This window comes from Bubalus bubalis, chromosome 4 (assembly GCF_019923935.1).
Source record: "Bubalus bubalis isolate 160015118507 breed Murrah chromosome 4, NDDB_SH_1, whole genome shotgun sequence".
NCBI lineage: Eukaryota > Metazoa > Chordata > Mammalia > Artiodactyla > Bovidae > Bubalus > Bubalus bubalis.
The window spans coordinates 162,052,277-162,077,037 of NC_059160.1; the positions used below are offsets into that span (position 1 = coordinate 162,052,277).

The window sequence follows — 24,761 nt, forward strand, 5'->3', positions numbered from 1 at the left end:
CGGCTCTGACCAGATAAAGAGCATGCACACCTGTGATCATTCCCATCTGGTCCTTGGGGCGCATGCCCAGGGTCTTTCTGAATTTATGGTGGTGCGTATTGACCTCTACCTTTTGGTTCTGGCCTCACCTCACTCCTCTCCAACTCCCAGGCCCAGGCCCCTGGCCCCTGCCCCAAGCCTTCCTTCCATGTGTCCAGCTCCTCCTCCCTCAAACTTGGGGCCCTGCCCACCTCAGTGCTCTCTTTCATTTCTTCTCTACCTTCTCAGCAGAAGGTACCTTCTCTACTCCTGTTCCATAGTCAACCAAGCCTCTATTTTCCACTCCATACCCTGGGATCCCTCTGTTGCCACCTTCCAACGTGCACTTTCAGCATCAAGATTCTTGCAGTAGATGAAATAGTCAAATGAAACCATGGGTACTTGAATTTTCAACATGGAGCATGCAGTTGGGAGGGTCTCCCTACACTTAACCTGCAGACTGTCCTGGAGCTCCCAATATGGACAGAGCAAAGATGAACACACTTCGTCCCAGGCTTGGATTCATTCACTTCCATTCCTAATGTGCCATAGCTTGCTGGGCTGAGGTGTGCCTGGGCTGACCTGTCCTGTGGCCAGGTCACTTCGTCAGAGGGGTTGGGTGGCCATGCCGCTCTGGGCCAGTACGTGTACTGGCTCAGATGCCAGTGAGGCTCTAGCACACTCGGTCCACAGCCACGACTTCCCAGAAGAAAGTCAAAATCCAGATGGCGCATGAGAGGATGTGACGATGAGCTGCCTGTAACTGATGCTCTTGGTGCCCTGCCCAGACCCCCCCAACACTCAGTCGTTCCCATCCGCGCTGGCGGCCTCTTTCCTTAAGCACCTGCAACTTCGCCTGAAGACTTTTTCTGAAAGCAGGGAACTTGGCCAAGTGCAGGGCAGGCCGGAAATGCCAGAGCCAGCCCCCCATGGGGCAGCTGTCAGCGAATGGCTGGTGGGAGCTGGCGGGGAAACCCCCAGCCCCCTCACTCCTTGGGTGAAACACTCTGAATCCTTCCGTTGGAGCTGAGCCCGGGTGCTTCGCTAGCTCACTAGCGCGCCCTGCCGGCTCGTCCCTCTTCCTGCTCCTTTCCCGGCGCTTTGTGCTTTCATCTCCGGAAACATCGCTCAGCTTCCTCGTCTGAGGCTCTGCCTCCAGGATAGGTCAAGCTTAGTAAAACGCCACCTCGCTGTAGGAGCTGGCCCTTCTGTAAACAGACTGATTCACTGGCAAGACGCATTTACTTAGTAAGAGTCACATTTTAAAATTGGGAACTTTTAAAACCTGCTTTGTAACTGCAAACATAATAGCAGTTCTTTGAGTTAAATTATTTCCCTACATCTCAGTTCTGTTCTGGGGTTCATGATAGACCTTATGTCAATGCTCTAAACCTGTGCTCATGGTTTTCCTCGGACTTATTTTCATGTGACTCAGATATTGTGTTTGGACCTTCACTCTAAGGTATCCTCATTGATTGCTTTCCTCTCTTGTTTGATTGTGAATTTTTAAATCCACATTTTCCTCTCATCGAATGCTAACTACCTAGATAATTGATCGAGTTTTCAAAATTCTCCCCAAATTTACAATATGGTCTAGATATTTCTGAATTGTGCTTATAGACGGAGCTCACGTCTGTGCAGAGAGGAGTGTTGTAAAGATGGCCCTTCCCAGGCCAGAGCTGAGGCAACACCCCCCCGGGGCCACCGGGGCCAGCACCAGCACATGGATGAAGGCGCTCAGGCCTACCTGGGCTGATCTCGAAGAGGTGCTTTCCCGGATCCTCAGGGCCAGGAAGCAGTTCGGTCACCTGGGTCCCTTGCAGAGAAATAAAGCCCTAAACAGAGACAACACAAGCGTGAGAGCATGAGATGGCTGGGAAAGGGCCTCTGTGGTCAGGGTCCTGGGGCGAGGGTGAAGCTGAGGGTCAGAGTCCCAGTGCCCCAGGCCCTGGCTGGGCAGGTTGGCAAGAGCACAGGCCTCCTCTCCATGGCAGGGATGGGGTACAGAGGAGGCCCCGCCTGGGGCCCCCACTCGAGTGGAATGGCACTACCTTCTAACACTCTCAGAGGCACTTGACTCACAGGAGACTGCCCAGGGTTATCACTCTTCTGGTTAAGGACTGGTGAGCCCATCAGTAGCAGGGAAGAAGGCTCCATATTATGGGGGGCATCCCCTGTCCCAGTGTGCCCATTTTAGGTTTCGGAGGCAGGGGTTTTAGGTGCGAGAGAGTCCAGGAGAGGAAGGCTTCTTGTATGTAACTATCCAGGAGGTGACATGGGGGAAGAGATCTGTATGAGCCCAGCTGTGCCCCCTCCTGGCTGGGTGAGACTTCATTTCTTTACCCGTTACATGGCATCAGCTAGCATGCAGAAGGCATCAGCACAAATCGTGCCTCAAGCCCAGTATATCCCTGTGTGTATACTACAGGGGGTGGGGCCCTGCGGGGCCCACCCTCTTCTCTAATGCTGAAATCTGGTAGCCAGGCTGGAAGACACAGAGAAAGAGCATGGGATACAGAGACCTGCAGGTTGGGTTTGAGCCCCTGTGCTGCACCTCCAGGCTGGGTGACCTCAGGCGACTACTTAAGCTCTCTGAACCTCAGTCTGCATGTCTGTACAACAGGATAGTAACTTCCACTTCTCAGGGGCACTGAGATGCCAGATTCCTGTTGAAGAAATCCTGTTCTAAACACCAAGGTGCTGTTATAACCACCTGACTCACCCTGTCCCCACACACGGGCTCGGCAGGGCCTCCTTCATCCCCTTTCTCGATGTTAGCAACTGATGTCCACTGAGGCCCCTCATTCAGGCTCAGGTTCGTTCAACTCAGACTACATACAGCTCTCACTACACATTATTGGTTCTCTCCATGGGAAATGCATCTTAAACTCCATACCTATAATCCACCTACCAGGGTTCAAATCCTGGTTCAGCTACTTCCTGGCTGTGTGACCTCAGGCAAATTGTTTAACCTCTCTGCGCAACCTCCCGATTTCCTTACCTAAGAAGTAAGAAGAATAATAGTCCTTTGTCAGGTTGTCTGTGAGCACTAAGTGAATTAGTACTTGGGAAGCCTCAGAAGAGTACCTGGCACAGTGAAAGCTGTGTATTTGCTAAGTAAACCCCAGCTCTTACTCTGTGTCAGGGTTCCACGCCGAGTGAAGAACATCACCCCTCCCTGAACTTGCCCAGGTGACTGGCACCGTCACCTGCTTTACCCACATGATTGCCTCCAGTCCCCACTCCCACATGTGGTCGCAGAGCGCTCTTCTTTCCACCCCTATCTTTTCCAGGCAATTTCTGGCTTTAAAGGTGACTGGAGGCTCCACCAGGGGGCTTCCCAGATGGCTCAGTGGTATAGAATCTGCCTGCCAATGCAGGAGACGCAGGTTCAATCCCTGGGTTGGGAAGATCCCTTGGAAGAGGAAATGGCAACCCATTCCAGTATTCTTGCCTGGAGAATTCCATGGATAGAGGAGCCTGACGGGCTGCAGTCCATGGGGTTGCAAAGAGTCGGACATGACTGAGCACGCACTCGTGGAGGCGCCACGTGGCTGCTGAAGTCTTGTGCTGCTTGAACGTGTAGAGATGCCTTTTCTCATTTAAGCAATGTAAAGGCAGAACGGCATTTTTACCCACGGATGCTTGCTTTAGAGAAATTACAGCAATAAACCAGAGAACCAGATGGTAATCGTTGTAACTGAATTAACAGTTTCTTTCCAGGGAACCTAGAGCTAGTGGGAATAAATCAGGACCGCAACCCCAGGAAGGGGGCACATGTTCACTGCACAATGTGCGTGAGATCCATCACTGGCTAATGGGAAGGGTCTCTTGTGTGAGCTGTTTCAGTAACTGTCTCGGTATAATTTTTGAGCACTTTGCTTTTTCTCTTCTGTGCTTCAATATCTGCCATCTATAAAACGGGAGTATCAGTATTGACACTGGCATTATCTTCTACTCCAGCTGAATGGAAAAGCGGCAACAACTCCTGTTTACACAATTTGTACTCTGTTCCTGGCTTTTGTCTAAACTGCTGGGTTTAATCTTTCCAGAGGTGCCACAGTGGTGAGCACTATTCTCTTTTTCTTGGACAAGCAGATGGAGGTTGGAGAGGTGAAGTAGCCAGTCTCCATGCACCTCTGCTGGCAAGGGTGAGTTGGGATGTGCCCCCGGGGTGTCTGACGCCGGAGGACTCTCCCTCCACCTTTGTGACAGCAGCTGCCGCTGACTTTGTGCGCAGGAAGCTCGCCTGAAGGGCCAGCAGGCTCTGGGACTCAGCAGCCAGCGCTCAGTCAGAATCCCAGTGTGGCTCCCGTCACTGTGAAGGGGCCTCCGAACCGGCTTTTCTGTTTCCGGCATGATATCTGTGATGCCAGATACACAGGAGTCAGTATGAAGCCTCCAGCATTCTTGGGCTGGGTCTCAACCTTGAGCAGGCATCAGAGCCAGCCCAGGGCTTGTTAAAACAGGGTGCTAGGTCTGGTGGTGTTGTGGTAAATGTTCAACAACAGGCTCTCCGATACAAACCAGGCCATCTGATTTGTAGTGTCTGCCCACTTCTGTGACTTACTCCCCGTGGCCCATTTCATGTCACCATTGAATGTGACTCCGAGAAGAAACTTACTGCAGGGCTCCCGCCACACACAGGACAGTGGGCAGCAGACACACAGGACAGTGGGCGGCAGGCACATAGGACAGTGGGCGGCAGGCACACAGGACAGTGGCGGCAGGCACACAGGACAGTGGGCAGCAGACACACAGGACAGTGGGCGGCAGGCAAACAGGACAGTGGGCGGCAGACACACAGGACAGCGGGCGGCAGGCACACAGGACAGTGGGCAGCAGGCTCTGTCCTGTTGCTGCTCGGTCACTAAGTCGTGTTGGACTCTTTGCGAACCCACGAACTGCAGCAGACCAGGCTTCCCTGTCCTTCACTGTCTCCCTGAGTTTGCTCAAACTCGTGTCCGCTGAGCCGATGATGCCACACAGACAGCTGGCCCTCTGTCGCCCCTTGTCGTTTTGCCCTTAGTCTTCCCAGCATCAGGGTCTTTTCCAGTGAGCTGCTCTTCACACCAGGTGGCCAGAGTATGGAGTTTCAGCTTCAGCATTAGTCCTGCCATTGAATACTCAGGGTTGATTTCCTGGTTTGATCTCCTTGCTGTCCTAGGGATTTTCAAGTGTCTTCTCCAGCATCACAGTTTGAAAGCATCAATTCTTTGGTGCCCAGCCTTCCTTATGGTCCAATTCTCACATCCATACATGACCACTGTAAAAACCAAAGCTTTGACTATATGGACCTTTGTCAGCAAAAGGATGTCCCTGAGCACAAATAGTAGTAAATGAAGTCAAACAATTGGGGGTGATACATTTTGAGGACTGATTACTTTTGTTTTAGTTATTTTTTAAACTTATTTTACTGAAGTATAGTTGATTTACAATGTCATGTTAGTTTTATATGTACAGCAAAGTGATTCAGTTTTATATATATGTATATATATATATACACTTTTTCATATTGTTTTCCATTATAGCTTATTAGAGGATATTGAATATAATTCCCTGTGCTACACAGTAGGATCTTGTTTATCCACTGATTATCTTTGTTTTTAATATAATTTATTTAATTGTAGGTCTGTATGATTTAAATTCTAATAATGGAAATATTTAATGACTGGCTGGCAAGGAATAGCACTGATAGACCCATCCTTGGGGTTTCTGATTACAAAGGTTTGGAGAAAGAAGGAGAATCTGAGGAATTCCCTCAGAATTCCTGGCAGCCCGGTGGTTAGTACTTGGCACTTTCACATATATTCAATTCCTTGGGAGAACTAAGATCTCAGGAGCCTCGAGGCTTGACCAAAAAAAAAAAAAGGAGAATCTGCATTTCCAACCAGCTTTCTGATGCTTCTGGCTCCCAGGAATACACTTTGAGAACTAGTGTTTAGGGGCAAAACTTAAAGCATCCAAAGGAAGGTGCCTTTTCCATAAACTTAGTCTGCGCGTGAGTTTCCTCATGTGTAAAATGCGGATAATAATAGCATCCGCCTCCGGAGGCTGTCGTGAGGGTTAAAGTGGTTCAGTAGCTTCACGCGGCCCTGGAGAGCCAGGTTTCGGAGGAGCTGCTGTACCTCCGACACCTGCATTCCCCAGGGACAAGCGGCGCCTGCAGCGCCTCAAGCCGCGCTCTGGACCAGGGCGTCCGCGACCTCCCGAGGAGCCCAAAGTGAGCATCAGCACTCTGCAGCAGGAACAACATCTTTGAAGGCAGTGAAAAAATCTGTCACTTTATATTCTAAATCCAGAGAAAGTACTCCTCAAAAATAAAGACTAAGTAAAGATCTTTTAAGATATACAAAACAAATATGAAATAATGCATCATTAGCAGACTCATACTACAAGAATTGTTAAAGACCGTTAGACAGAAGGAAAATGATATTAATTGGAAAAAAGGACCAAAGGAATGAAGATTAATGGAGAAATAGAAAATAGAAATATTACTGTCTGAACCACCGGGGAAGCCCCAATTATAGTAAAAACGTCATTATCTATTTATCAAGAATCTAGAGAATGAGCAGATAAAGTCAGTAAGGATATAAATGACCTGAAAAAACAGTTTTGACCAATTTGACCTGAATGCTGCTTCCTCAACAGTAGAATATGTTTTTAAATGTCCATAAAACTTTTACTAAGATGACCATGACATGACGTAATAAATGGAAAAAGGAATTAAAATATAACATATGTTCTCTGAACACAATGGAATTAAGTTAGAAATCAATGACAGAAAAATTTCTGGAGAATCCTCGAATATTTGGAAACCAATTAATATACTTCTAAATAACTCGTACATCAACGAAAATAAGTCAAAAAGAAATATTAGAAAGTACTTTGAACTGGATAGAAATGAAAACACAACAAATAAAAATTTGTTACATGACTCACTGACTCACAAAGCAAACTTTGGTTGCCAGGGGGCAGGATGCGGGAGAGGGGACGGTTAGGGGGCTCAACATGTGTACTCTGCTGTGTTTAAAATAGGTAACCAGCAAGGCCCTACTATAGAGTATGAGGAACTCTGCTGAATGATATGTGGCAGCCTGGATGGGAGGGGAGTTTGGGAGAGGACAGATACATGTGTGTGCGTGGCTGAGTTCCTCTGCTGTCCACTTGAATCCATCACAATACTGTTAATCTGCTATACTCCAATATAAAATAAAAAATTAAAAAAATGTGTCACATGCCTCTAAAGGAGTAGCTAGGGGGTAAATTACAGCACTAAATGCTGGTATCAGAAAAGATGAAAGTCCTCAATGACCTCAGCGTCCACCAAAGAAACCACACAAAGAAGAGTGAATTAAACCCAACGTAAAAGAATGAGAAAATAAAGATCAGAGTAGCTATAAATAAAATGAAAAATAAAAATAAAGTCAATGAAATGAAAAGCGAGTTCTTTGAGATGATCAATAAAATTGATAAGTCTCTAGCCAGACTAAGAAAGAAACAGACAGAAGATAAATTGCCAATACCAGGAAATGAGAGAGGTGACCTCAGTACAGATTCTTCAGTTATTAAAAGGATATAAGGAATAATAAGATAATGTTAAGAATAACATTATGTTAATAAATTTGGCAGTTCACATGAAGTAGATAAAAGAACACACCAACTACGGAGGTTCTCTCAAGAAATAGTTAAGTAGCCTCATACCTGGTAAGGAAATGGAATTTGTAGCTAAAAACCTTCCCACCAGGAAAACTCCAAACTCAGAAGGAATTTTCCACCAGGAAAAGTCCAAATTCTACCAAATATGTAAGGAAGAAATAACATCAATACTACACAAGGTCTTTTGAAAACTGAAAAAAAGAAGTCATGGTTTCCAGTGTATTTTATGAGGCCAACATTACTTGCATATAAAAGCAGTCAAGGATATTATAGGAAAGGGCCACTACAGACCAATATTGCTCAGGAACCTCTCCCAGCCTCAGTTTCCCTCTCTGTTCAATGGGCCTCTCAGGGAACCAAAGGGGACAGAGTGAGCAGAGGGCCTGGAGTGCAGCCAGACTGCAGCAGCCGCGCAGGAGGGCAGTGTGGTGGACGTGGCCCTAGTGAGAGCTTACAGCCAGGGCTCCGGCCGGGCCTCCAGTGCCTGAGCACGCAGCCGAGCCCAGCGTCCTCCTCTAGGGGGATGTGTTTTGAAGCCGCCACAGCACCAGGCTGGATGCCTGGCGAGAATAAGTGCTGTTGTTATAATTTGTGAATTATTATATAGCCAAGGAATGGAGTCTGCTTTTAACCATTTTACAGGAGTAGGAATACATATACACATTTAAAAATAATTATCAGTTCAGTTCAGTCGCTCAGTCGTGTCCGACTCTTTGCGACCCCATGAATCTCAGCACACCAGGCCTCCATGTCCATCACCAACTGCCGGAGTCTACCCAAACCCATGTCCATCGAGTCCGTGATGCCATCCGACCATCTCATCTTCTGCTGTCCCATTCTCCTCCTGCCCTCAATCTTTCCCAACATCAGGGTCTTTCCAAAATAATTATAGGGCTTTATAATTATTGTGATGTTGCCACTTAACGTGGGACTCAAGCAGGTCCAGGACTGAGGCTTGGTTTTCTTACCTGTGCAAATGAGGACATTAGCCTCTGTCCTTTGTGCCTCACTGGGCCGCCCGAACTCATGCTTTGTAAAGTGCTAAAGGCTGAATGAATACAAGTACTTGTCACAATTATTATTTTAAAATCTCTGTTGGTCTCTATATCTGTTCATTTGGTTTGGCCCTAGGAACAACCCCCTCCCCGCATAACACCATCCCTTGTGCCATAGAATAGGGTACAGTGTAGACTCAGCAAGCCCAGGATGGTGAAGGACAGGGTTCCTCTTTCATACTTTGGGGTGACAATCTAGGGGGGACCCCCTGCAGGGCCAGGGGTGTCTGTACTTCTCCCACCAGTCTGGGTTTTGAGCTTCACAATTGTTCTGTGATCTTCACACTCTAACCCAGTTCTCTCTCTAAATTGATCAAAGCTGGTTCTCTGGGAAGTCTTCATTCTTCATTTTGAGAGAGGGAGACTGTCTAAAGAACCAACTTCTGAAATGCTTCCTAGCAAGTGTGGCATGATACGATTTTCTACCAGCAGAACCTTGGAAAATTGCAGACACATTTTTAAAAGTAACCACTCGGGGTTCTTTATCCCCTGTAATTCAGACTGTGGCCTCAGATCAATCTTAGAAAGCTTTATCTTCTGACACCCAACCAAGAACTGAATTGCTCCAAATTCTAAATAATACAGATCAGAATGAATTTCAGTGCCAAGCAAGGAACCATTCTCCTCTCCTTATCACACAAGCCTGTAATCATGGTCCATTACTGTCCAAAATGTAGATATTTAAAAAGGCAAACTAAAAGTTGGAGACAAATTGCTTCTTGGTTGGGGTACTTTCTCTCCCTAAGAGTTGAGATGAGTCACTCGTCTGGTCTCATTCTTGGCTCAGGACTTCATCCTGAAGCTTCTTCCAACAGATTCCAGAGTGACACCCCCTCCCATGCACTCCAAATGCACTCGGTGTGCTCCACGCGCCCCCCGCCCTGCTTCATCGCAGCGTGGGGGCCACACCTCTTTTCCTGAGAGAATCTGTCAGCCTGAGAGGTGTGCCCTTGGGGCAGGGTGTTGGAGGGACAGAGCTGTGCTTTGCAGAAAGCAGGGGCTTGGGGTCTCAGCACCAGCTCCCTGCACCTCCCTAGATGATCACAGGCCCTGAAGCCCTCACCGGGAGGGCTGCCCACCCCAGGTCCCGAGCCCACAAAAGTCTAGCTAGGATCAAGGGTGAGCCTGGGGCCCAGGGCCTAGGGTCTGGGCAAAGCCCTCAGCAACCCTCCAGCCTCAGAGCCAACAACATCTCCCAACCCAGGGCGGGAGGGTCCTCCTTCAATGGTCTTGAATTTCCCTGTGGTTAGTTCTGCGTCACTCCAGCACCCTGATCTAGGTTCTGCCCCAAATAATGAAACCCTGACTGTCCCCAAGGGACACCTGGGGACATTTTTCAATCAGTCCCATCTCACTCCAGAGGCTGTGGGATTGAGGCTGTGCCCATCGTCCCAGCACTGTGACACCTCGGGCCCCACCCAGTCGAGAGGTCCCAACACAATCACCCTCCAGGCCCTTGTCATTAATGCTGTGATCATGTTCATGAGAACAAGGTGCGATCCTATGTTGCAAGGCGTCTGTGTGAAGCCAGCGCTCACTAGGTTTAGTATCCTGGCCCCTCTGCATCACTGTGGCAGGCCCAACGCTGGGGTGCCGAGTAGCTTTCTAGAGACGCAGGGGAATGAATGCTTGTGATGAGGGGCAGCATGCTTACATGGGTGCTTCCTAAACCCTCTGGTGGTGACAGGGCTCTGGCCAATCGGGACTGGGCGGAAGTGACATCATCCACTTCCAGGCCTGGCCCTTTACAAACTGCATGTGACTTCCAGCCTCCTCTCTTCCCTCCGTCCCTGCTTCAACCTCGGAGGCCACAGAGATGGATGAGGCTGCCGTCTGGCCCACAGCAGACTTGTCGCAGCAAGAGGTAAACTATTATTGCATTTAGGTGCTGGGATTTCAGGATTTAGCTCTGTTTAACTGATTAGATATACTGAGCAAATACATTGGGGTAATTTTGCCCTAAACCACTCAGTTGGCACAATAAAATGTTTAATATCATAGTACTATTGAAACACTGTATTTCTCTGCAAAGCCCCTTAACTAATAACAGTTATCCTCTTGCTCCTCTGATTGAATGTTGGGAAGGAAGAGCAATGAGAGAGCAGATCCATCTACTTATGACACAGCCTTGGGGGCATGGGAAGATGGCATCTGCCTAGCTCTGTGGTCAAAATGCTGAGCAGGACATGGCAGAAGGTCTGGGTTCTGGCCTCCAACTACAACAGCTGGAGAACCCCCTTCCTCCCTGACCCTTCAGACTGAAGCGTGGGAAACCCAGTAAGGATACAGGTCACTATCCAAAAAGGCCGATGGCTCCTGCTGTCCCTGGCTGAATGCCCTGCCTGTAAAGGATCCCCGTTGAGCAGTGGAGGTCCTGGGAGCGTGAAAATGCCCCCGTTTCTCCTTGGCTCAATGGACCAAATGGGAGGTCTCTTTGCCTCCTTAAAATACCTTGTGTGCGAGGTTTTCTCTGGTGTCCTTGTGATGGTTGCATTGGTCACTGCAATCAAGCGGATGCATTTAGAAGAGAAGCAGCCATCAGAGGGCACGAGCTGCGAGCCTTCTAGAAGGGAATGAGACTTCACTGGTCAGTCACTTCTTTCCAATATATTCTCTGACCCAAGACTCAGGCAGGTGTTGGTTTCTACTTCTGCTGCACCTACGTGCTAACTCTGCCCTTGGCCTTCAGAGCCCACGGGGCAGGTTTGGAGAAGCCTCTGCCTCAGAACCGGGAGCCCTTGATAAGCAGCACTGCCTGGCCCCTGCCCACATGGTGAGGAGACCAGGGGACGTGGCCGCCCCACAGCACCGAACACAGAGCTGCTCTTCCATGCACTGCCCCTGCCATGTTTCTGGGGTTACACAGCTTCCAGCCTCTCTGCCCATGATGAATAGGCTGCCTTAAGGCTCCCCCTGCCATTCAGGTTGGCCTGGGCCTTGGAGCTCACTCCCTGGGAAGCTTGTTTCTGCTCAGAATACCTACTGTCGGGACATGCCAGGTCTGGGTGCTTGCCTTGGATGGGAGGGACCCCCTCTTGACTGGAAGTGGTTTGGTTCTAACTTATTGCTCTCCAGGCCCTGCAGCTATTGCTATGCTCTGGGGTCTACGGTCATTTGGGAGAGGGGCTGCTATGCTGTTTAGCTGAGAGCAGGTTAGCCTGAGAAACACGGTATAGATTTCTTTGCACTGATCCCTGCCAGGCTGTCTTGCTGAGCAGACTGCTGCCGAGAGCACATGCTGCTTTCTGCCGAGGAAGGCACACTCCCATCCGAATCCTCTGTGAAAGATCATTCAGGAGACCTGCCCACTGTCCTCAGTAGACAAGGCAAGGCAGCAAAGTCAACAGGAACACTCCTAATCAGCTCCATTTTGCTGATAAACTGTAATTCAGTCTTCAACTAATGTATGAAGGAGCTAGAATGTCCCAAATACAATAAGTAAGTTATGCTCATCTAAACAATGAATAAGACATGGTTTCCATGCTGCCTCAATGGTATTTGATTCAGTTTTTCGGCCTCGTAATTGACAAAATGAGTCATTTACCAGTCTTCCAGCTATTACTGTAAATTAACTGGGTTCAGTTGAAAGCCAAAGGATTGATCTATTTTAAGTGGAAGGCATTTAAATACTGTAAGCGAATATCCGTGCTGACTTAAATTAGCAGACCCTGAGAGAAGCTTATTATATATTTCCACCAACAGGCAGACACACTGGAGGAAAAATAGAAGTCATTTTTAGAAGGTGAAGATCCATTCTGTAGGCAGTGACAGTCTGAGTGCAAAAGAATTCAGAGGCAACCAGGACACTTGGCAGCTGTGATTTACATACTCCTGAGCAAGTCATCAGGCTTCTTAATAACTGGGTTTTCCTTCCCCACAACAGTGGCAAAGTCTCACCGTATAATGACGAGTTGTAGGTACTCCTAAGGTACTGTGTGGTTGCCACTCCAGGAGTCCCTTTCAGAACCTCTGCCGTATGGTACGAGATAAGCTTGAACACATATTTGGGGGTGGTCATGTTTTTCCTTGACATGTCAGATGCAGGAAAAAAATTACTTTAATGAAATAGCTTAAAAATTGTTCAAAAATGACGTGGCTGCTGTAGTCAATTCTAAATTTACTGACTACATTTCTGTTTGATTTTTAAATAACTATTCGGCAAGAATTTTCATTTTGATCTGTTAGTGGAGCAGAGTTACATTTCTCAAATAGCTACAAAAAATATAAAGTATCCCTTAAAGAGAAGCCATGCCTTCTGATATTGGAACCTAAAGAAATGATTTTTTTTTTTTTTTTAGGAAAAAATAAGACTCCAGTGAGTACTTCTTCCCAAAAGCAACATTTGAAATTATCCCCAAGGGCGTTTGAAATAAGAAGACATTTAGTGTTTAAGTTTTCTTCTGCAGCACTAATGGCAACGTTAGTACCAGTATGCAATTAGCTCATGGTTATTTCTATCGCCCTGCGGAGGACATCTGCACAACAGCTACTGAGCTCTCCTGAGGTGGCGAGTGGGCCTTGTCCTTCCCTCACACACATGCAGCTTCCTTCCGAGCACAGCTGGATCATCTGGAATTTGCTGTGGCGAGATCTGTGGGGCAGTTAGGGAGGTAATTCAGCATCAGGGACTAGAACAAAGTATCCTTCATATTTGGGGGGCGCATGGTAGCCTCTGTGCAATTCTCTTTGTCCTGACTATGGCTTTTGGAGGTCCACAGAATAAATGTAGTCTTCTTTGCATAAGGACGCAGGGTCTGATCTAGTACCTTTCCCAAGACTTCTCTTCTCTAAATGATTTATTAAGTTTGTCTCTCATACCGGTAGGAGTTCAGTTTCCTGGGCATCCTGGCTGCTGGTGATTGGAACGGGCTAGAATGTCCAAGGATGTCTCACTTGGGGCCATGAGGTCTGTCTTCTCATAACTGTGTGGTCCACTCAAGCATCCTCACAGTATGGCAGGGCTTCCCAGAGCAAAAGCAGCAGCTGCTTGGTATCTCAAGGACTGAACTCAGAACTTGCATGGCCTCACTTCTGCCTCATTCTATTGGTCAAGTAATCACTAGGGCAGCTCAGGTGCAGAGGAGAGGAAGGAGACTTTGTTTCTCGTTGGGCTCATACACATGTAAGTGTTGGCTTTTATTTAGATTTAAACCCATGAAGTAAGGCAGGACCAAGATCAGGGCCATGCTGCATGCCACTGGACTTCTCTTGCTTGACTGAGCTGGGTGATTGCTAACCCTCCACTGGGTAAGTTCCACCCAGGTGAGGAGCTCACCACTAGGGCATGATCTTACTTTCATAGCAGCCCTATAAGGTAGGTGTGGGTATGCTCACCTCACAAAGAGAAAACTGAGGCTTAGAGAGGGCAATAACTTCTCTGGTTACTAGCCAGTAAGCCACAATCTAGAAATCTGTCATTCTCTGTCATGCGGGATTCAATAACTCGCTAAGTCCAGACACCTGGGTGTCCATGATGGTCTTGATGCCCACTGGTCTGGACTCAGTTGGAAAAGGTAATACAGGGGCTCTCAGGGAGCCTCATGGATTCAGGTGGTCCGTGCTTCCAGGGTCTGTCACCTGTTTTCACATTTCATTTTAGAAGCCTCCTTAAAGGACTTCTATCCTAGATACCATTCCAAGGGTTACAGGAATCTTGTCTCCGAGTGTTTAGGCAGCACTGACGTCACTACAGCTGCCAGCTGCCATTTGTCCAACCCTCAGGGCAGCCCCAGAATATCACACCGAATGTGGGAGCAAGAAGGCTACAATGATCTGCACAAACCTACAACTCGTAGGTGGTATAAATGGGATTTGAACCCAGGTTCTCTGATTCCAAATACTGTTTTCTTTCCATGGTATGAAAGCCTCCATTCCACCCTTCTGAGCATCACTTTCTCCACCTGCACAATGGAAATGGATTGTATCTGCCCTTGTAGAGTTGCTGTGAGGCTCAATGGAAATTATGAATGTTATTTAGAGTAAAAAAGTATGAAATTATGAAATTATTTTAAAAAGTATTTATTGAGCATCGACTAGGAGTCAGGCACCGTTCTAGACACTGAGGACACAGGGAAAACCAACCAAAACCCTGACCGTGATGAGCTTACAGTCTAATAAGTGAAGCCAGTAAAATAAGTTTCCTGCCACCTATCGAGCACTTTACAAAAACAATGAAATATTTTCCCACCAAGGATCTAATAGAAGGCTGGATCAGAGTGTTCACACATTCCGTCAATTTCTTCATTTCTTCATTCATTCATTCACGTAAGCATCAAGTATTACTGACCAGTTATGGGTCAGGCACCATGCTAGGCGGTGGGAAAAGATAAGCGGTAAGTAGGCAAGCGGGTGACGGAAGATGAGATGGTTGGATGGCATCACTGACTCGATGGACATGAGTTTGAGCAAACTCAGGGAGATACTGAAGGACAGGGAAGCCTGTCCTGCCTGTCCTTCCGACTCTTCCACAAAGAACTGGACATGACTTAGCAACTGAACAACAAAGGTAGACACAGGTCCCACTTGAATGAGGTTTACAGCCTAGAATGGAGAAGACGTGAAGCTGAGAAATTTTTACAAAATGCCAGTAGTAATGTCAACAGTGGCAACAACGATAACAACAATGACCTCTAGGCTGGTTTGACTAACAGTTTACAACCGATGAAGGAGGCTCAGCTAGGGTGTACTGAGTCACCTCCAGCTGAGTTGACTTTACAAGGTCTGGCTGTGAAAGAGCGTCTGACACATGGCTTGCTCTGTGACTTGCTGTGAGCACAGAGTGGCTCAGACCAGCCTGATGGGATCTTAACCTTGCCCCCACATCAAGCTGAGATAAGGGCAGAGTCTTGCCAGCCAAAGCTGTGAGGTTCCGCGGGCAGACATTAAGCAGACTTCAGGCGCTGTGGTAACACACCCACTAACCTAGGCCTGATGCCAGTCCCCAGTTCCCTCACAGGGAACATGGAAACAACACAGGCACCTTTCTCAGGGGCCAGGACTCAAGCAGCCAGCTCACGACAACACTGCTTTTGTCTTTGACCCGCAAGCTGGTAAACAAAGCCTGGGGGAAAGGGGTGACTGGCTGCCTGTTGGAACATTCCCCGTGACCTTCAAGCTCTGGGGTCAGATGGTGTCTTTCCTCCCTTGAGGTTTTCTCTTTCTTAAAGGCTGCAGGTTTCTGATCGCCTAGTATTAATGTCCGCTCCTAGAAGTGCATCTGCTTTCCCATCCATCTTGTCTCTCTTCCTCCCAATTCCAAGCTTTTTACTCTAAATTAAATCAAACTTTAAATCAATCTTCTCTCCCACTGCTGAGCCTCCCATTACTTATGCTCCTGGAAAACAAAACAGACCTCAGCCTGCTCTCAAAGTGATGTTTAAATTGCCTCTGCTAGAACCTGCAGCTGCATCCGCCACCCGGGCGTAGGTCTGAGACTCTGCCACCCCGGATGCAGGCATCACCTCCCACATACTCTGCCTTCTGCTGCTTCCACGGTTCCTTAGTCCCTTAATTCAACACCTGGAAGTTTTCGAGGACACCAGCCCCATCTGATGGTTCTGCCTCCAGCCCGGTGCCCTCCCAACCCCTGCCTGGGCTGCTGTAGATGACCTTCCTCTTGGAGCACCAGAAACTAAGCCTGAGCCCCGAAAGCTCTCAGCCCCTCAGTGCTGACAGAACACGGATCCAGTGTCTGAGCGTGGCACCCCCAGCCCTCCACATGCAGCTTTTGGTGCCACGTGCCGAGTATGGGTTTCTGCCGACGCAGTGAGCCTCGCACTCCTGCTTCAGAGACCCGGGACTCCTCCCCGGGTGAGAGCTGCCAGACTCACGCCCCCTCCCCCAAGTTCATTTTAAAACATTTTCTAAGTACCTTCAATGTGCCAGGGCCAGCTCTGCAGGGGCGGGCTGGGCTTGGCGGCTCTGCCTGGAAGGGGGCGCCCATTGTCTGACCTCTAGGCTGCTCCCCTTTCTCGTTATCTGCAGAGAGCTGTCTGGGGCTGTGTCCCTGATGCATTCCTTTTCTGCTTTTCATTTTTCTTTTCTTGTTTAACTTAAAACATTTTAAAATATGGACTTAAATAAATATAGTCTCCCTGTGAGAAATTAAAATGCAATCACCCCTCAGTACTGGTGGGGAAGAGTTCCTATACTGCTGCCCGCCCTGTGAAGTTATCCAAATCCTTGGATTCTCAAGTCCCTTATATAGTGTGTAGTATTTGCATATAGGGGCTTCCCAGATGGCGCCAGTGGTAAAGAATCCTCCTGCCAATATTGGAGACACAAGAGCTCATGCACATCCTCCCTATACTTCTTTAAAGCGCCTCTAGTACAATATCAGTGCTGTGTAAATAGTTCCTGGTGTACAGCAAATTCAAGCACTGCTTTTTGGAAACTTCTGGAAAATTTTTTTCCTGACAAGTTTTACTCTCAGCTAAGTTCGTAGCTGTAGAACCCATGGATATGAAGCACCAACTGTAATACAAATAAATCTCGAGTTTTTTGATCATCACCCCATTCTCCGTGTTCTCCCCAAAGCCTTACCCTGCAGTTTTGATGTGCAGTAGTCGTATTCTGAAAATTCCAAAATTATTTTAGCTTTATTTCCCTTATTTTTTTTTAAGTGAGAGTTCTATCTCATAATAGTTTTAGAGAATCGAGTAGTTCTGCCAGGCTTATTATAAGGCAGCAATTTCTTCCTGTTCTGCTATTGCCCAAATCTTAGTCACCACTTCCAGCTCTTTTAGGTGAGTTTTTTCTTTTCTTATGTTTATTTCTAAATATACGCTTATATTACTATGTATTCACTTAAAATTTAGGGACTGGGAAGCTCCCTGGCAGTCCAGTGATTAAGATACCCTGCTTCTACTGCAGGGGTTGCAGGTTTGATCCCACATGCTGCAGGGCAGCCAAAAAAAAAAAAAAAAAATGAAATCAATAAATGACTTCTGTGTAAAAAAAATTTTTTTAGGCATTATCTATGGAATTCCCAGCACGGAAGTTTGAAATTTTGCTTTCTGTAACTCCCCTCCCAGCCCTACTGCCCACGGCGTGACTTCCTGCCCCCACAGAGCCTTTGGGTTCATCAGTCAGCACCCACTGTTTACACTCCCATTCTGGGAAATTTAACTTAATTGAATAGTTTTTCTAAGGATTCCTTTTTTCTTCGTTTCTAGAACTCCTTCTCAGATGCTGAGTCGTCTTTCCTCTTTTCCTCTCTGTTCTTCTTTCTGAGAGATTATGTCACGTTTTCCATCCAAGCTTTCATTTATTTGAGTTTTTGTTTCTGGTATTTTATTTCTCAATTCTGGGAGCTGGTTTGTGCTCTGGCTGTCCATTTTATAGTCTCTCTCTGAGGATGTCAAAGATAGTTTTATATACAAGCTTTCTCCCCCTTGCATAGTTTTTATTGCATCCAAGTTGCTTTTTTAATTTTGTTCCTTTCTTGTGTTTCTGTCCAGCCTTCATATGTGATCCTTCCCTTAAGTGCCTAGTGACCCAAAGCTCTTCATGCCTACTAGTTATAGCTCTCTAAGCGACTGACTGGAAGTTGTATGAGGGGAAGGCAGGGGATGTTTACATGGCAGGCCGAAAGGGAGAAAGAGAGAGAGAAAGAGAGAGAGAGGGAGAGAGAGACGAGAGAGACCTGCCTGGGCTGTGTCATGGGGGACCCCTGCTGTCAATACATTTTGTTTTTCTTCTTGGCCTATCAGATTTTCCAGTGAAATTCTTCATTTCCTTCCTGAGGGCTATTCCTGACTGCTGGGATCTGGGAGCCAAGTGTGGGATGAAGACTGGAAGAGCTAAGCAACTGGTCTGCATGCCCGCCTCCATCTAAGGCTCCTGCCGCAGACCGGTGCCTCCCCCACCTCAACGATAAGGCCAGCGTCCTCAGCGTCCTTCCCAGTTATACCCTAGTGAAGAGGGCAGTCACGCTTTGTGCCAAATGGTTCGGGAGATCTGGGACCTAACTGCTTTTTAAAGTGACTTTCAATCAGTCCTGTATGGAGCTCTTCTTTTGCCCTCATTTTCAGAGAAAATTGGTCCTGCCAGTGTTCTGAGGGGCCCACCCCCTCACCCCCCAACAACCAGACACTGCAAACCAGATGCGGTTTGTGCTGTCTGTAGTGCTGGCTTGGAATTGAGCGCACTAGGGTCTGCTGAAGCAGCCCTGTTGTCTAGCATCCTCTAGTGGCCGGCTCTCCCCTGCCGTCTCCATCCAGGTGCGTCCACACCTTCCGGAGCCTTTAGTGCTCCATACTGGAATTCTGGGGTTTTAAAGTCTGTCATCCTTCACTAGAAGCTTGAACTCAAGCTTTGATTTTCTATTAACATAAGTGTTACAAAGTGTGTGTGTGTTTTATTTCCGTGTGTGCAGATTTCTCTCTCTTGCATACGTGCCCTCACTCACTACCACTTTGTTCTTAATTTCTAAGTCTTTTTTTTCTTTTGCACTATTTTAAGTCTCCATAATTTCATTTTTCTTAAAAAATGGAGAACAATGAGAATTCTTTTCATTGTTTATGTATCCTTCAAAGCTATGTCATTAAGAGCATAAAAGTTCACAGCTGATCTATTTTCTAAGTAGGTTTTTATTTATGTTATAATGAAATATTTCTCCTTGTTCCTTTTTTTTCCCTGTCACCTTGACTTCTACTTGATTTTGGTGTTCCTAAATCTGCTTTCTTTTTGCTGGCATAGCTTTTTATTTATGTTATAATGAAATATTTATGTTTTTATTTATGTTATAATGAAATATTTCTCCTTGTTCCTTTTTTTCCCCATCACCTTGAATTCTACTTGATTTCAAGGTTGCTAAATCTGCTTCCTTTTTGCTGGCATACCTTTTTCCCTCATGGTTTTGTTTTGCAACCTTTATGTTTATTATGTTATTACTTTCTCCTCTTTTTTAAGCCAGACATCTACTTTCTGTCTTTTAAGAGACAGATGAATCTGACCTATTCATATTTATTATGACAACTGAAATATTTGTTCCTATTCCTTGCTATCTTATTTATTTACTTTTTGTTTTCTATTTACCTTTTTCTCTTGTTTCCTGGCCCCCTCCATTCTCTACACATTTGTTGAACTGATTGCATTTAACATTGCTACATTTTTTCCGTCTTATGTTTTGTAAGTTATACTTTCCATTTCTATTCTATTCCATCTCTATTCGAAGCCAAGAAACCCACAGGGAAGAAGGGGGATAACTAAATTTAAATGAATCTTCAAACAGTGGAAATGGACTGGGCTGATCAATAAAGAATGTGGCAGGAGTTTTCATGGTGCAAGAAACATTTCGCAGAAGCTTAAGCCATTTAACAGGAAAAGACCTGGAATCTTCTATTAGTAAAACTGTAGGATCTGTCTGCTGGAAACTATTACGGAAAAGTGTTTGGGAAAGCTGGAGGGACAGGGCCACATTTTCAGGCTCAGTTTTAAAGCACCTTAGCCTAGTTTTCCCATCTGAGTTCCCATCTGAGCCAGTTCTTTGGCCATCTTGAATTTTCCCCAGCTCTGCGCTCTATGTTCTCTGCTGACCTTCCTGCCATTGAGAAGGGCAGAGTGGAAGGGATAGGGCTCTGGAGAGAGAACAAGAAGGTGGGCTGGGAGTGATCCTTATCATGCACATGTGCAGCATCAAGGGTAGCTGGACATCCCCCCTCTCCACGATTATATCTGCTGGACACACAGCAGACCATCTGTTAGGAGGGAGCTCACTCCTGGGCACTTCCGTCACTGTGAACAGGGAGCAGGGCCCATTTTCCAGGAACCAGATATTGAAAATTAGTCCATTACATGTAGTTCATGCAATTAAAAGGAAATCTGTGGGCTGTTTTGCCAGAAGGCATGCAGGTTTGAGATCATACTATAAAGTAAATGAGTCAAATTTGACCAAGAGTCTCCTTGAGATTGGGAACCTGAGCAATGGGGCTGCTAGAAAAGTCAGGCTTTGTTGGGGAGGGGAGATTCCGGAAAAGAATAATCCCCCATGAGGGACTGGCAGGGTCACTGAGACCCCGGAGAGTCCAAAAGAGGAGCCGTGGGCATGACCCTGGCATCGGTTGGGAGATGCTGGCACCCTTCGGGGACCCAATGGCTCCCTGGTGACAGCTGCCCTGGTTTAGTTTTGGTGGCACCCCAGGGCTCCTTCTGTGTCCAGAAGGTGGTGACTGGGATGTCAATGCTTCCATTCTGTTAACTGTTTCCACCAGAAGCCATTGACTTCTGGAAAAGGTGACAGGTGAGGGGGAAGACTGTCCAGGTTGGGAAATCTGGGGGATGGAAGTTCATGGTGGAGGTGTGGTGATGGGCAAGGGCCACCTCAGGCTCATGGTGAGGAATGTGTGGGAAAGCCTGGGGCAGGGCTCCACACGTAGCCTGGGTGACCTCCGTGCGTCCCTGTAGTCCAGAGTTCACCCAGAATCATGGTGCATTTCTCCCAGGAGATGGTGCTGTGGGCTGAGCCAGGAGGGCTCTGACATGCTAGGGGCCCTGGCCACTTGTGGCCACCATCATCAGAAGCACATGTCACTGACAGGACAGCCAGGAGAGTCGAGATGCTGTTAAAGGAGGCTGGTCTTCACCACACAAGCAGAGACAAGAAGGAAAACGGTGGACAAGCCAGAGGTGTGGTTCCCGATCTGGGGAGCAGGCCGAGCGGCAGAGCTGGGGAGACAGGGCTGAGGGTGTATCGGGCACTCTGCCTTAAGTATCCCATGTGCTAAGATTTGTGTTCAGTTGTGTGTATGTTGTATAATCTAATCCTCGGTGTATCTCTGTGAGGTAGGTAATAATGGCTCTGTTTTAGTAATGATAAAACTGAAACAAAACAAATAAATAACTGACTTGTTTCAAGTTATTCAGTTAGCATGCTTGACCTAATTCAGATCAAATTCAAAGTTCCTATTTGATCCATTCCACCTCTCTTTCCTCCCTTATAAAGCCTGGGAGGCTGGACAAGATCAGAGCTCCATAAACTTTAGCTTAGATCCACCTTCGTGAATTTTGTCATCCCTACCTCTCATCTCTACTGTTAATGATTTAAAAGTTTTCCTTAAATAAGTCTTGCTTATTTGTGTGTGTGCACATATATGCACATAACATATAATTTACCATTTTAACAATTTTTAAGCGTATAGTTTAGTAGCATTAAGTACACTCACATTGCTGCCCAAGGTTTTTTGTTTTTAACTCAGATATAGTTCAGAAAGGAAAACACGTAAGGACTCTCACGAACGGAAATCAGGATAACTTTCCATAAACAGAAGTTAACCACTAGAATAAATACAGTGAAGGCAGAAAGTTACTAACTTGCAGCTGGTGACTATTGTCACTGAGATCTCTGTAATGAGGGCTGTTCCTTCCCACCCTCAGAGCTCCATTTTTTAAAAATTTTATTTATTTTTTTAATTGAAGGATAATTGCTTTACAGAATTTTGTTGTTTTCTGTCAAACCTCAACATGAATCAGCCATAGGTATACATATATCCCTTCCCTTTTGAACCTCCCTCCCATCCCCCTCCCCATCCCACCCCTCCAGGTTGATTCAGAGCCCCGTTTGAGTTTCCTGAGCCACATAGCAAATTCCCATTGGCTATCTATTTTCCATATGGTAGTGTAAGTTTCCATGTTACTCTCTCCATACATCTCACCCTCTTCTCCCCTCTCTCCATGTCCATAAGTCTATTCTCAGAGCTCCATGTTTTTAAGGAAGGATCCCAAGTATTGGGAAAGTGTTAAAGATATGACAATTCCTTCTTCATACTCATAAAATGTGGAAGAGGAGTGAGTTTTCCAAGAAAAGAGGGTCATTTTCTCATTGTGGTGTCAACGAGATCCTGCACTATGCCCAGGCACCTCCTTCCATCTTGCCCATCACAGAGCCCCTTCCCCGCCTCCCAAAATTCTGTGATCCCTGACCCTAAAAAAGGTGATCTCGCTTTACTTTCCAATTTGGACCAATGACTAGGTGCAGCCTTTCTTTGAGAGAAGTCCTTCAAGTTCTTCCCCATTTTCCTCAAGAGAAACAAGTGTAGCTCCCAGACTTTAATTCTCTGTGTGAATCCCATAACAAGGATTAACTTGCCTGAGCTCCACAAGCCCAGCCACCTTGGTCAGCAACATGCACAGCACTTGGTTACGATGTCTGCATGGGGCAGCTGTGAGCAGGACACACCATGATGGATGAGGCCAGCGACTGCTCTGAGTGAGTGAACTCAGTGCAGCTGGGTGGAAAGGCAGACGTGGTAAGCACCAAAGCTGGAGCTTAAAGCACCGGTGAGAACAGAAGCTGTCCAGAGGAGCAGAGGCCTCTGACACAGGGGTTTCAGAATGAGCCAGACTCCAGTGTGACATTAGATGTGCCTGGGCGCCTGCTTCCCTGCACAGTGGAAGAAGTGGAATCTGCGTGTCCTCCATGGAAGCGCTGAGAGGTTGAAAAGGACATGAAGAATTTTTTTTTTTTTCCTGGCCATGCCACAGGACATGTGGGATCTTAGTTCCCAGACCAGGGATTGAACCTTTGGCCCCTGCCTTGGAAGCACAGACTTGTAACTACTGGACTACCCTTTGGGTGGTTTTTTTTTTTTTTTTTTAAGCCATGCAGGGATGCTCTCTATCAACATTAGAAGGAAACACTTCAAAGACTGAAGCTCTAGATGTGTTGCAGTAAAACCAGTTGTGATCCCAGGAATGTGAGAGCTGAGGATAAATCTCACTTTGGAAACCCCAGTGAAATGTCATGCTGAGCGGAGTCACAGGCTTGGTGCCTGAAGGGTGGAGGTGCTGATGGGAGGGTCTCTCTCTGCCTCCTCCCCTCTCCTGGAGACAGTTAACCATGCCCCCTGGGGCCCCACCATGATGCCCATGGGACACGGGATGGTGCTTCTCACCTGGGGCTTGGTCTCATCTTTGTCCTTGTAGTAGAAGAGCTGATCCCCACGCAGCACGAACCAGCGCTGCTGCCAGCCCTTCATGATGCTTCTCTGCTTCTTCAGCCAGCCTGCCTTCAGCACGGGGCCCAGCCTGCGGGGGCAGGGCGGCCGCCCGGGGCTCCGGCTCTGCTCCCCCATCACCAGGCTTTTGGAGCGGGCTGGAAGTCAAGCACACACACAGTGAACACGAAGGATGGCAGGCCTTGGTCAGTCCTTGCCCCACTCTGGCATCCCAGCCTCCCAGTAACCACTGTTACGGGAGCTTTAGCCAGCAGGGCGTGACCATGCTTGGCCTGCCTCCTCCTCAGGTTGCAAGGGGCAAGGGCTGGGGTGCCTTAACACTGTAGCCAAAGGTCATCCACCTTGGGAAGCACACAGCCTGCTTCCTGGTTAGTTTCTGCTGTGTCCGTGGGACCCCAGATTCTCCATTTCCCCAGGCTTGCTCATCCATCCATCCATCCATCCATCTACCCATCTTTCCATGTGCTCAATGACTCACTCGTCAATTCAGCAACTAATATTCATACAGTATCTACTATGTGCCAGTCGCTGTTACAGGTATTAAGAAACAAGCACCGAAATAAGAAGCATAACCATCTGGGTCCTACTGGAGCTCACCTTCCAGCAGGGTTCCTATCACTCAGGCTCCAAGGGAGCTGGCCCCAGCAGACTCCCTCCCTGGATTCCGCATGGCGCCCCTCCTCTGGAGGCATCACCATTGCCCAGAAGCCCCCACCCCCACTGGCAAACTCCCTTGCTGCTTCCCTGAGACCATCTTGGTGGCTGGGCCTGGCCAGCAGGACCTCCGCTGCACTTGCCTGCTGTGACTGGTTGATGGCTCCCTGGCAGGACAAAGGGGCTGCCCTCCTCCCTCAGAGCCTCGGAGGGCCTGTGAGCTCTTCTGCCCTGCACATACCACTGGGCAGCACTCTGCCAGAGTTGGTACTGCCTTTCATGGTGACTGATTTCTTGCCCCTCCCATACCTCCCTGACTCTTGTCTCAGGCAGAGCTCCTCTTCTCTCTCTGGCGAGTATCAAGGATATTGCTGCAGGGGTCACTAGGAAGGCCAACCTGGACTTTGGAGGAACAACTCTG

The 24,761-nt window shown here is 47.5% G+C and overlaps 1 protein-coding gene across 6 annotated transcripts in view; it reads right to left on the bottom strand.

Moving 5' to 3' along the window:
- The window catches only part of ARHGAP22 (Rho GTPase activating protein 22), a 177,753-nt gene that overhangs the window by 103,009 nt on the left and 49,983 nt on the right, over window positions 1-24,761 (bottom strand). For 5 of the 6 annotated variants that reach the window (XM_025284900.3, XM_044942400.2, XM_025284894.3 and 2 more), the window contains 2 exons: window positions 23,624-23,823; window positions 1,766-1,853 (listed from right to left, as the gene is read on the bottom strand). In XM_025284900.3, the coding sequence (XP_025140685.3) occupies window positions 1,766-1,853; window positions 23,624-23,823 (288 nt within the window). The remainder of the gene's footprint in view (window positions 1-1,765; window positions 1,854-23,623; window positions 23,824-24,761) is intronic. The other variant, XM_044942404.2, reaches the window with a different exon arrangement.